The sequence below is a fragment of the Lissotriton helveticus genome, chromosome 1_1 (genome assembly GCF_964261635.1).
Source record: "Lissotriton helveticus chromosome 1_1, aLisHel1.1, whole genome shotgun sequence".
NCBI lineage: Eukaryota > Metazoa > Chordata > Amphibia > Caudata > Salamandridae > Lissotriton > Lissotriton helveticus.
Genome location: NC_136057.1, coordinates 391,120,278 through 391,133,648, shown reverse-complemented (window position 1 = coordinate 391,133,648; position 13,371 = coordinate 391,120,278). Strand labels below are relative to the sequence as shown.

Sequence of the window (13,371 nt, the reverse complement as noted above, 5' to 3'; positions counted from 1 at the left end):
GAACTTACAGCTGACATGCAATCACTGAATTTCTTATGATGGTGTGTGGTTGTTCCATGACTGCTATGACCATTTGCCTATTGTCAGCATAGAAAGTTTAGGCAAACCCGAAAGATGTTATGACTGGGGCCAAGGCCGCAATGTAAATATTAAGAAGGGTAGGGCTAAGTGAGGAGCCCTGTGTTACTACACAAGGGAGCTGAAAAGGGTTCGAGTTGAATGGATCCATGACTAGAAACTGCATCCTATCTTGCAGAAAAGTTTGAGCAGGTGGACTGCTGAACCCTGCACACCTATCGCTGCTAGCCTACCCATCAGAATGGTATGGTGGACCGTATCGAAGGCCGCCAGCAAATCTAGAATTAGAATATGGGTGTCCCTCACACCATTATCTAGAGCTACCCTGATTTCCTCGACTGATTTGATCAGGGCCGACTCAGTGCTGTGACTGGCATTAAAGCAATGTTGTTTCGTCTAACGATCTATGCAAGTTGATGTATTCCATCAGCTGTTTATTCATGGCCCTCTCTAGGAGTTTGGCTGGAAAAGGTAGTCCCGATATATAGGACAATAGTTGTTCACGTCGTCTTGGTCAAAATCTTCTTCTTTTTTTTTAAGGATAGGGAGAATTGTTGCCATTTTCTACTTCTTGGGAAGACTCCTGTCCTAAAGATAGGGTTGAACACTTTTGACAGGTTGTCCGCTATGATCTATTGGGCCAGTTTTACCACCGCCACTGGGCAGGAGTCAATCAGCGAGCCTGATTTTGAAATTAGATCCACAACTTGCGCCTTATTCAGGTCCGCAAATTTATCAAAGCACGGCACCCCAGCAAATCTTTTTCCTGCAGGCCCAATGTCAGAAATACAGTTTCTCCTTAGTTCCTAAACTGCCTGATTCATTCAAAATACTTTCCACTTTATGCACAAAGTGTCTAGCTATCTTGTCACACAGAGGTTGAGTTGGCACAGTTTCAAGAGTGCGTGGCGAGGTGAAAGATAAGACAGTGCTAAAAAATTTCCTTAGAGGACTTTTTTGCGCCCTCAATTTCTTGTGAAAAATATCGTTTTTTCACTCATCATTTCCTTATATATGCTCAGGGTTTGTTTATATTTTTGCCTCTCTACAGGATCGTAGGCTAATCTCCATATATGTTCCTGTTTTTCGCAGCCTAGTTAGCAGGCCTTCGGCCTATCCAAGTACCAAGGGGCCGTCTGGCGGCTACGTTTTGAGTGTAAGGAGACCAAGGGGGCTAATTTTGAGCCACTTGTTTCCAGCCAATGGTTGTAGTAACTAGTGTTTTTATCTACATCCTCCTCGTACTCTGGTTGAGAACTGGCTAGGTTTTCTTGAAATTTCTGCTGGTTAACCCCGTTTCAGGCTCTCATTGATCCATTTCTAACTATTCAACCAATTTGGGTGGCTGGTTCTAATAGTCCAATATTGAACAAAATAGCCGAATGGTCTGACCAAACAAGTGGCAGGGTGTCCTTTACTAGAATATATGGATTGTTAGAAAAACACACCATAGAGTGTGTGACCAGCCCGATGAGTGGGCCCCTTCACCAATTGTGTGGGCCCGAAACTCTCCATAAGATCAAGTAGGCTCGCTGTATCTGCCTCTGTAATTTCTAGATGGAAGTTAAAATCCCCCAACACTGTTAGATTGGAGGCAGCCAACCGATCTAAAAGGTTATGGAGATTATCTGTAAAGGTACCTCTCAGGCCTGGCCGCCGGTATACTAAGATGCCCTTAAAATTTTGTTCAGCGTTTAGTTGAAATTGAAAAGATAGAGCTTCACAGACCGGCAAGGATAAGGAAGAGACGGTACCTGCAAATGACTCGCGATAAAAGAATGGCCAATTCCCTGCCTTTCCTGTATTTCCTATCCAGTGTAAAACTCCTGTAACCTGACTGTGTAGCTTCCACCAGGCTGGGACCAGAAGCTGCATCAGTCCATGTCTCTGTGATAAAAATTACATCTCATCCTTGATTTTCAATAAATTCAGCACATTCGCAGCTATGTTTGACTAAGGATCTAGCGTTAAATAAGGCACAGCTTAAAGTTTTAGAAAGTGTCCTGTCCATGGCTACTTTGGCTTTAGGTTCTCCTAGCTGTCTGATGCTTTGTCCAATAAATGTAGGAAGCATGGTCTTGCATGCTGGGCATAAGCGGTGCTGTACACTCCTCCAACCCCATTTCTTTCTTTTTGAAAATCTTTTTTTATTATTAACAGCGATTGTAAGACCATACAATACCCTGTTGAAAGAGCACTGTGGGGAACAGTTCAGACGTTATTTGTGAATTGCACATCAGGGAAACACAAGCGTCTTCCATCATTACAAATTGTCTAATCCTCCAAGAGGGCACCCGCTTCTCTATATTTGTGCCAAGGCGCCCATATTTTCTTCAATTTTTTCGTGCACCCCCTGCTTTTGTATAACGTTTCTTCCGCACTTTGGCTCCAGTCCCAGTCACGCTGCCAATCATCCCAGAGCGGGAGTGCCCGCACCACCTAGGCCCTAGCAATGTTCCATTTTGCTACCCCTACAGCCAGGGCTAGCCAAACCCCCACAGCCAGGGCTAGCCAAACCCCCACATATCTCGACCAGTCATTGTCCCCCTTGATCAACAAACAAAGCCACTTCGGGTCCATCTGGACCGGTACCCCCGCTACCGTTGACATAGTATCCGTAACCTTCGCCCAGAATGAAATGATCACCGAAACACCCTTAGGATATGGAAGGAGGAGCCCTCTTGTTGACAACCCTAACACAGGGCACCGACTGACACGTTCCCCACGTATACAGGTGTGTGCGAGGATAGTATGTGCGATAAAAGATTTTAAACTGCACAAGCCTAAACCTAGAACGGACAGCGATCTCTGTGGGACCTTGGAGCGCGTCTTGCCAGTCTTCCTCGTCGAGGCTTCCAAGGTCCCAGGCCCAGGCCGCTCTGAGACCAACCAAGGGATCAGGTATATTGTTGATCAATTTACGGTAAATTCCAACCCCATTTCTGGGCATACCATAACTAACTTACCTCTAAGGTTTAGCTCCTGTAGTTCGATTCTTGAGTAATGGACCTGCTGCTGGGGAGTTGATGTGAAACAAGTGGCTGGGGCTTAGCACGGGCCAAGCGCGGACAGGTGCAGACGGGCTTGCCTGTGGCTCACTGCCGGTGCCCCCACTGTGCAGACTTGCTGAGGCTGTGATTAAGTAATTTCCCATGTGGAAGGGGTCGTGTCCCCCTTTCAAAGCCCTGATTGAGAACAAATGAGGCAGGAGATTTAAAAATGCAGCTACGCACTTGGCAGCCTGCCCAGATGACGTGCAATGTTTAAAAGTCAATATTTTTTAAAAAAGTATATAAAGAAAAACAAAACACAACACAAACCAGTGAGGGCACCAGTTGAAGATGGCGCCCACGTTGCGGGAGCTAGGCACCTCCAGAGTGCACTATAAGTGCAGTTACAAGGAAAGAAACGAGGTGACTGGTAATAATCTAATGTTGAAATCCCTATCCAGCATGTCGCCCACATTGTGGGAGCCAGCCACCTCCTGATTACACTCCAAGTGCAGTTACAAGTAAATTAAGATATGCAAGTGCATTTAAACTAGACTAAACATCTTGGATAGGTGCTGTGCCTACTGCAGAGCTCCGCAATTAGCCCTCAGACTGTTTGGTCTTGTCCTATAGTGCAGGGGATCTATCATTTTTTTGCAGAAATCATTCTGTAAACGGCTCGATAGGAACTTGTGAGAAGTAGGTCCTAACTACGTCTCAAAAGTTCCCATCCTGAAAAGTACCTCAGGCTATATTCCATTCAACTCTTTTACTTACTGAACCACATGGCATACAAATCCTCCTTAGTTGTGCGCATATAAGAACAGTCCAGCATAAACTGCTAGGCCATGGATCTTACAGACTAGAACACAAACCAGACTAGTTTCACCCTCATTGGGCTCATCACAATATCACAGCAAGCACTGGACCAATAGCTAGGCATATCTGGTGCACGTAGGATGCCACACAAAAGGGAACAGGTGGAATGCTAGCCCAAGTCTGAGCCACTGACCGTTGCGTGGGCTGCATTCAATTCTGTTTTTGCCCACTGTCACTATATGCAATAATCAGCCATGTGCTAATCAAACTTGATCCTAATCTACTAGGAACTGTTCGGCTCAAACTGCTAGTCCAGGTCCCCACAATATATGAACACAGGCGAGTCCACGCTGGTTTCAGCCTTGTTGTGCCTCTTCAATGAGGTTCAGCTTGAGTTATCTGGCACAGCAGGCCTTGGGCCCACGTATCCTATTTGGACAGGACCAGTTCTAGTATTCATATAGCTGCGACCTGTCTGGAGAGTCTTTTCTTCTACGTTTTCAGCGGTGAAGTAGAGATACCTTTGATTGGCATTGAAGTGTTGAATATCAAATGCCATCAGAGATGGCAATTTTTCAGCATCTCCCTCCACCTCGGTCACCTTCAGTGGGAGTTATTGGAGAGTAAGAGCAGGTCTTTAGTAAAAAAAAAAAGTACTGCTTCGCTGTATGATGTCTCGCGCTTCTGGGTTTCATAAACCCTTTCCTTTAGTTCAATATTTAATGTATATTGGCCCCCACAGATTCCTTCTTTGGACAATTTCCTAGGTTTCAGGATGAATCGAGCCTGGTTCCAGTGTTGGGATAAGTTTAATATAGTTCACAGCCAGGAAAAGGTCTGCTGCCTACTTGAAAAAGATTCATTTCCCTGGAGGCCTAAAATGTCTAGGCAAGACTTTGAAAGAATGCATGTACTTTATAGGTTCAAATGCTCCAGGCTTTGATATTCTAGTGGGTCTAGATGACAGTGGTCTACGAAGTCTTAGCCACTACTTCAAACAGCTTACCAGCTTTTAGAATGCTCTGCTGAGACTGGGTTTCATCAATATCCGAGTCCTATTCTAGTAGAACATGCCTATTGATCTGATGTAATTAAGAGAGCAATAGGAAACTGAAATTCCAATGCATTTAGATGAGCTACATTCTACACTTTTCACAGCTAGGCACACTTTTGAACCAGTTTTACCATTTAGTTATAATCCTTTCATTAAAGAGGCTTGAGAGAAAATGCTGGCTGCTCTTGTGGTTGCAAGAGCTTCCTCAAGGATGTATAGAGCTGCTACTTTTGTCTTCACATCTTTGTCCAGACAACTCGTCACAGCATCCACCCACTCCGCCGATCACACGCTTGACACCATCTTCTCCGCAAGCCCCCACGTCTCCTTCAACAATACCACCGAACTCCACTGGACCGACCACCGCTGCATCCACTTCACCTTCAAGAAACCCACCACCGCACCCAACAGATGCCTCACCGCTGCTGGAGCAAAGTCACCGAAGACCAGCTAACCACCACCCTTGCCCAGAGCCCACCCGCCGACCATACCGACCCCGACACAGCCGCCCGCAACCTCAGACCGTGGATCAACAACTGCGCCAACACCCTCGCCCCAATCAAGAAACCCTCCAACAATCATACCAACAAGAAAGCCAGCTGGTTCACTGAAGGCCTCCGGGCCTCCAAGCAAACCTGCCGAAAGCTGGATAAGATCTGGCTCCGTGAAGGAACACCAGACAGCCAAGCCGCCCACAAGAATGCCACCCGCAGACACCATCACCTCATCAGATCCGCCAAAGACCGCCTAGACAGCGCGCACAACAGTAAAGAGCTCTTCAACATCGTGAAGGAACTCTCCAACCCCAGCTCCAACACAGACTATGTCCCACCCTCGCAAGACCTGTGCGACTCGCTGGCCACCTTCTTCCACCGCAAGATCACAGACATCCACGACAGTTTCAACGCCACGACTGCCCCGACAACCACTGAGACCTCCGCCCCCACGACCACCATCCGCATCAACCGCCTGCTCTACTGGACCAACATCAACGACGATGACACCATCAAGATCATGAACACCATCCACTCCGGATCTCCGCCAGATCCATGCCAACACCACATCTTCAAAAAGGCCAGCACATCCATCGCACCCCATCTCTGGAAAGTCATCAACACCTCCTTCGAGACAGCAACCTTCCCGGAGAGCTGGAAGCACGCCGAGATCAACGCCTTACTCAAGAAACCCAAGGCGGATCCCAAGAACTTCTGGCCCATCTTCCTGCTCCCGTTACCGGCAAAGGTCATCGAGAAGACCGTCAACGAACAACTGACCCGCTACCTCGAGGAGAACAACATCCTGGACCCTTCCCAGTCCGGGTTCCGCAGCAACCACAGCACCGAGACTGCCCCCATCGCCGCCACCGATGACATCAAGTCCCTGCTGGACAACGGAGAAACTGCGTGCCTCATCCCCCTGGACCTGTCAGCCGCCTTCGACACGGTCTGTCACCACACACTGCGAACACGCCTCCACAACGCTGGGATCCAAGAGAAGGCCCTGGACTGGACCACCTCCTTCCTGTCCGGCAGAACAGAGCGTCCGGCCTCCCCCCCCCCCCCCCCCCCCCCCCCCCCCCCCCCCCTCTTACGCTCCGAAGCCATTGAGATCTGTGGCGTACCTTAGGGCTCATCCCTCAGCCCAACCCTGTTTAACATCTACATGGCACCACTCGCCCATGTCGCCCGCCGGCACGACCTCAACATCCTCTCCTACGCCAATGACACCCAGCTGATACTCTCCCTCACCAAGGACCCCCACACCGCCAAAACCAACCTTCACGAAGGAATGAAGGCCCTTGCTGAATGGATGAGGAACACAGCCGACTGAAGCTGAACTCGGACAAGACGGAGGTCCTCATCCTCGGATCCAACCCTTCGGCCTGGGACGACTCCTGGTGGTCGACCACACTGGGAACCGCTCCAACACCCACCGACCACGCACGCAACCTAGGGGTCATCCTAGACTCCACCCTTTCCATGACTAAACAGGTCAACGCCGTCTCCTCCTCCTGCTTCAACACCCTCTGCATGCTCCGTAGAATCTACAAGTGGATCCCCACTGAAACGAGAAGAACAGTCACCCAGGCCCTTGTCAGCAGAAGGTTGGACTATGGAAACGCCCTCTACGCAGGAGCCTCGGCCAAACTCCTAAGACGGCTCCAACGCATCCAGAACGCCTCTGCACGCCTGATCCTCGACATCCCTTGCCGCAGCCACATCACACCCCACCTGAGACCTGCACTGGCTCCCGGTCAATAAGAGGATAACCTTCAAGCTCCTCACCCACGCACACAAGACACTCCACAACACCGGACCAACGTACCTCAACAGACTGCTCCGCTTCTACACCGCCAGCTCCGCTCCGCTGACCTAGCTACAGTCCCACTCCGCTGACCTCGCTACAGTCCCCCGCTTCTGAAGAGCGACCTCAGGCAGCAGATCGTTCTCCCACCTCGCCGCCAAGACTTGGAACACCCTCCCCATCCACCTACGGCAGACCCAAGACCTGCTGACCTTCAGAAAACTCCTCAAGACCTGGCTTTTCGAGCAGTAGCAGCATTCCCCACCCCAGCGCCTTGAGACCCTCACGGCTGAGTAGTGCGCTTTAAAAATGATATGATTGATTGATTGGCAGTACGGACTTCTTCCTCTAACCATAAGAAGCATTTTTGAATCCAATAACACCAGACGGAGTTTAAGCATAATGCTTTAGTGGGGTAGGTTTTTGCTCGGGGAGCGTGCCTGTTTGTGCAATGAATGCAAATTGTCCTTTGACTAGTTCTACACAATCATTATGAGAGATTGCAATGACTTTCATACTGGTCTTCCTAGACACAACATGAGAAATTGTTTAGGAGCAATGATCAATGATATTAGTGAGACTACAAAGCAATTGCCCCAGATAGACTTGAATGTCACAGATTCAGTTTGTTTTTATGGTAACAGGTTTTTCTTTTTTCACAGATGTGCCTGGAGGGGTTCTACTGGATTTGTCAATGATGTCCAACCACAATTCATAGAATTTTTAGGGAGACAGCTGTCAAGTGGCTTGAGCATTTTAAGCAGAATAAGGCTACTGCAGGAGTTCTGAGCTTAGCCTCCGAGCACATTTTCAGCTAGCAATACAGGTTCTTTCTAAAGGATACTTCTACCTGCAGATTTCTCACTTTGAATCGCTCCAGTGTGAAACTCAATACAGACACTTTCCAAAAGTTCCCTGGTGCCAGCAAGTTTTACCACGACTGCGCCCGGCTCTAGAACCTCCCCAGACATTACGCAATGCAGTCAACCAAAATTCCGTTCTTTCTGATGGATACATCTGCCAGTGGATTCCTCACCTTGTGAATATCCACTGCGCCAGCAACATTCTGAAACTTTTGTATCTCTCCACGAAGTCGTGGACGACGTCACAAAGGCAAGACTCAGCTCGCGACCTAGCTGACGTCACTGGATCCATAATAGAGCCTCGTCGGCGTGATGACGCCAGTTCCATTTTTTCCGCGCCGTCGACGCCAATGTTTTTTTGGGACTCTCCGTAGTTTACTTTGTGTTTCTAGACTGTATCTTGTTCTCCTCTCTTTATCTTTTTAAAGATGTCTTCGAGAAAATCAGGATTCAAGCCATGCAGGGAGTGCTGTGGACACATGTCCATAACAGATCCCCACGACGATTGCGTATGGTTCTTATCGGACCATGACGTCGAGGATTGCGTTTCCTGCAGAAAGATGAACCCGAAGGCTGTTGAGGCATCACTACTAAATTTGACAGGTTTCAAACATTGCCATGTAAACGAATGTCCCTCTCAGACCCTCATGGTGTCGGTCTGTAGTGTCTCAGCTAGCTGCAGAACTCCAAGGCCTACAACAAAAGTGGCCACATGCATGCCAAGGCAATGAAAAAAGGAGAGATTAAGCTGTTTTGGGCTCCAACCCTGAATAACTAGTGCAATCCCTCTTCGGGCATTACCCTAGGTCTCTCTGTACCTGTCCTTCACCAGCAAGCATTTTCTAAATAAGATTAAGGCCTCCTCCCCTTCAATAAATCATTTCTCCTATTAAACGTGTCATTTGGTCCTTGGGTTTCTCTTGTAGCAGGACTTTTACAAATTTTGGCTCTCACGCAGAGAATTAGCCACGCCATTCACCAGTGGTATCAGACTTGGCTTGCCTCCTGCATGGTATGCTTCCCTCTTCTCAGACAGGGTTCCCAGTTGAGACTATTTTTCTTGTAGCTATAACATCTGCAATGCAAGTCCTTGAGTTGCAGGGGCTGAGTGTCCAGCCCCCATTTGCTACCCTTTTCCCTGACAAGCTGGTTCTTCGAAGGAGGGCTGCTTTCCTGTCCAAGATGATTTCTCCCTTTCATATAAGACAGTCTTACCCTCATTCCTGCCACCTCTGATTCCTACTAAAAGGAAACTTCGTAGGCTGGATCCTGAGAGATATTTTCTATATTGACTGTGCAAAAGACTTGCAGCTGGTTGACCAGCTTTTCCTAGGCTACACTGGAGATGAAAGGCAAAGCCATCCAGAAGAGAACGTTGTGAAGGTGGATCGTCTTATGAATTAAGATTTGCTATGCCTTGGCAAAGAAAGAATCACTAGAGGGCACCAATGTACACCCCACCAGAGCCAAACCTACTGCAGCCCTGGTGATGGGAATTTCTTTTGCAGAGATCTGCAAAGCAGCAACTTGGGCTTCTCTCCACATCTTAGCAAAGCATTACTGTTTGGTCTTGAAAGTGTGGAATAAAGATCACTTCACAAGCTCAAACCCTCAGGATTTCTTAATTTCTTAATTTAACCAGCCATTCAACCCATCTTTTGGATGGGTACCTCTTAGTGAATTATTTCAGAAGGTGTGGAATATACAGGTAGAAGTATCCATCAGAACAAAACGTTACTTACTTTCAGTAACTGTTTAGTGTATAGTCAATCTACCTGTAGATTTCCCACTAACTCCATCCTTGCTCCCCATTTTCATGGCTCATTACGAAGTCCACCACTTTAATAAGAAACCACTTCACCTTGTCCTGATGTAGTTCTTGTTTCTTTTTCCTGGAAGGCACATAGAAAATGGATAAGAAACCAGTGCCAGTGGGGTTGCTTTATAGCTCTGGGGATGTCACAATGGCATCGCCTCCAGCGCCGAAGTAAAGCCAATGTCCCCTACTGACGTGGAGCGCTATTGAATAGTTTCCAGATTCAGTATGATGCCTAAACCATTCAAAAGGTGAGGGTTCTGCAGGTAGATAATCCACCGGAAAAATTGTTAGTAACTTAAAACTTACTTGGCACCCCCAAACCACAAAGACTCTTGCAATAACAATGGCTCTTTGTTTGAAATGGTTTTTCTTAGCTATGGTGGGCCAGAAAATACCAATCCAGGATCTTTCTGGTAAAGTGAGAAAATGTTTCATGGCATTCCCTAGTATATTCTTGAGTTTTCCTTTTATGCACTTGGATTATTTTCTCTACTTATGCATTGAGTCCTACAGAATTTCCAATTGCTCATTTCAATGGATTATATATTGTATATACCCAAAAATCTTATTGGATACTTCTTTCTGAATATGTGAAGAAGTGGCATTAAGTCACTGAGCCAAAAGTTTTTTTTGTTTTTTTAATAATGTATTTTAACTAATATTTGTTTTTTTTGCAGCCAACCTTGCAGGGTGGAACTACATCCACGTATTTGCCACTTGAATCTACTAAGGAAAAATCAATCGTTGTGAATGAGTCGTCTCCATCCGCTGTGATCAAGGATGAAGAGGATGATGAATCTTTGCTTTCGTCCTTGAAAGAGAACACATCATATACCTCTCTTAAGCCCTCGGCGTGGCAAATACATGATGTGCAGGTAATAAAAATGCTACTATTTAGCATTTTGTTGATGGCCATTTAGAACTTTTATATATTTAGTATATGCCCATGAATTTCTAAAGACAAAATGATTCATTTCTATATTGCCACCAAAATGTACAGTATACAGACAATGCAATTCAATACCAATCTGAAGGTGTATTTGTTCACAGTAGATTTTTTGACTCTTGAAAGAGCCAGGTAAAATGTTATTAAAAAGGCTCCTCTTTGGGCATGGCAATTTTTAGTGATTATGACTTCAATGGAGGTTCACCTGAAAGAGAAACTGAATTATATGTAAGTAACTCCTCCTTCTCTTCCAGGGGATCTTCATCAATAAACCAAAGCAATGGATTGTCTTGCCCAGATGCGAGATTCTGGAGCACATTACAAACATATGCATAAGCTGTTTTAGTAAAAAAAAAATGTGCATACACATAAAAAAAAATCTGTTTGCTAGGAATGGTTAGAATTGGCGAAATATATTATTTTCTTTTAAAAACATAGAGGGAATGCAGGGCATTTCTTACAGGCACACCAAACAAGCAAAGCCCAGAGGTGGTGGGCCAGTTCATTTTCCTGGCTACAATATCCTTGAGCACTAAACTCAGCCTTTTATGGCCTTTTCATTTAATATTTGAAACCTGGTTTAAACTAGCTTATTTGACATCTTTCTGGACTAGGAAGGGTTTTCACCTGTTTTCTTTCACTGGAACAGATGTATTTTTCCAGTCAGAATGACTTCACATTTTGTTAAGTGCCAAAAATCTTAGTCGGCCTGGGGAGAGGGGAAAGTAAAGGGGGTATAGGGGATTTAAGGGTCATCAGTCAATCTCTTGTGGACTGAAAATTGTGAGCAATGGAGTGGGAGGGGGTAGAAGTACTGCTAATGTGTCAAACAGGTTAAGTATATGTGGTTTGGGAAGTTGGAAGCGTAAATATTGAAACGAGTTACATATTCAATAAGAGGTGTCCAGAGGTGCTGAAATGTCTTCTTGTGTGAGATCTGCTCCATAGCAATAGTATCCCAGAGTTGTGTAAACTATGATGGTGTTGATGGATGATCGCCAGGCCCAAGGTATAAAGTGCTTTGCCGTACCAGTCATGTGGTGCCCCAGATACCAGTCTATGGGAGTCATGTTAGTTAAGGATGCGGGTTTGATGCCCAATACAACCATGTAGTAATCGTCCGGTATGGGGTACCCCAGGGTGCCCTTAATATGACTTCAGATCACCTTCCAAAAGCGGCAAGAGTTCTTTCTTATACTAATCGAAGGACTTGATTGTCTGGCCCTGAAAGAGATCCCATAACACTCTACGTTTACCCTTAACCCAATCTGGAAAGGACTCCCGGGGAAGAACAGTGGAGATTTCGGAGTTTTGTGCGATTGGAGTGTTTGAGGACGGGAATGTAGTCAATCCCCTTTTGATAGCTAGTCTGTGCCATATCTGTGAATGTTGTGGTTGCAAAAGAAGTAATCAATCAGGGTAATTGTAAGCGTGCTACTCACCCGTGAGGGTCTCCATGCGCTGGGGCTGGGGGCGCAGATGTTTTGCCGAAGAGCCAGGTCTTGAGGATCTTCCCGAAGGTGTTCAGCGAGGGGACGCAACTGATGTCTGCTGGTAGCTCGTTCCAGGTCTTGGCTGTGATGTGGGAGAAAGATCTTCCGCCTGCTCTGTGGATGCGAGGGGATTCAGCCAGCTCGAGGTTTGAGGATCAGAGGTTTCTTTTGTGTACGTGGAAGTAGATTCTGTCATTGAGGTATTTGGGTCCGCTATTGTGGAGGCATTTGTAGGCATGAGTGAAGATCTTGAAGGTGACTCTTTAATCCACGGGGGGCCAGTGGAGTTTCCGTAGGTGTTGGCTGATGTTTGTGCCAGGGGATGCCAAGGAAGAGTCTAGCTGCTGTGTTCTGTATTGTCTTGAGTTTGCGGAGTAGGGACTTGTTGATGCCGGTGTATTGTGCGTTTCGGTAGTCAAGTCTGCTTTGTGATCAGTCTGTGGGTGACTGGCTTCCTTGGTTCAGGGGGATCCTTTGAATGTCTTGCGGAGGGTGTTGAAGCAGCTGGAGGTGAATGCGTTGACCTGTCTGTTCATGTTGAGTGAAGAGTCTGGCACAATGCCGAGGTTTTTTGCGTGGTCTGAGGTGGTGGGTGGGCTTCCCAGGGCGGTCAGCCACCAGGTGTTGTCCCATGCTGAGGGGGTGGTTCCAAGGTTTGAGGACTTCTGTCTTCTAGGCGGGAGTTTCAGGCAGCTGTTGGACATCCAGATTGCGACGTCTTGCATTCCTTTCTGGAAATTTAGTTTGGCGGTGATTCCCTCTTTGGTGAGGGAGAAGATGAGCTGGGTGTCTTCGGCGTAGGATACGATGTTGAGGCCATGCCGTCGGACGATGGATGCGAGGGGAACCATGTAGATGTTGAAGAGGGTCTTGCTCGGTGGCTACCCCAGTGGGACCCTGCAGGTGATTTCCTTGGGATCGCGAGGTAGGGTGGCAGTCGGATCCTTTGGCTTCTTCAGGTGAGGAATGATCGGATCCAGTCCAGGGCTGTTCCTTGTAAGCGGT

The 13,371-nt window shown here is 47.0% G+C and overlaps 1 protein-coding gene across 8 annotated transcripts in view; it reads left to right on the top strand.

Annotated features, from left to right (window-relative positions):
* FOXM1 (forkhead box M1) overlaps window positions 1-13,371 on the top strand; it is a 260,165-nt gene that overhangs the window by 168,038 nt on the left and 78,756 nt on the right. For all 8 annotated transcript variants that reach the window (XM_078673734.1, XM_078673736.1, XM_078673729.1 and 5 more), the window contains one exon: window positions 10,605-10,802. In XM_078673734.1, the coding sequence (XP_078529860.1) occupies window positions 10,605-10,802 (198 nt within the window). The remainder of the gene's footprint in view (window positions 1-10,604; window positions 10,803-13,371) is intronic.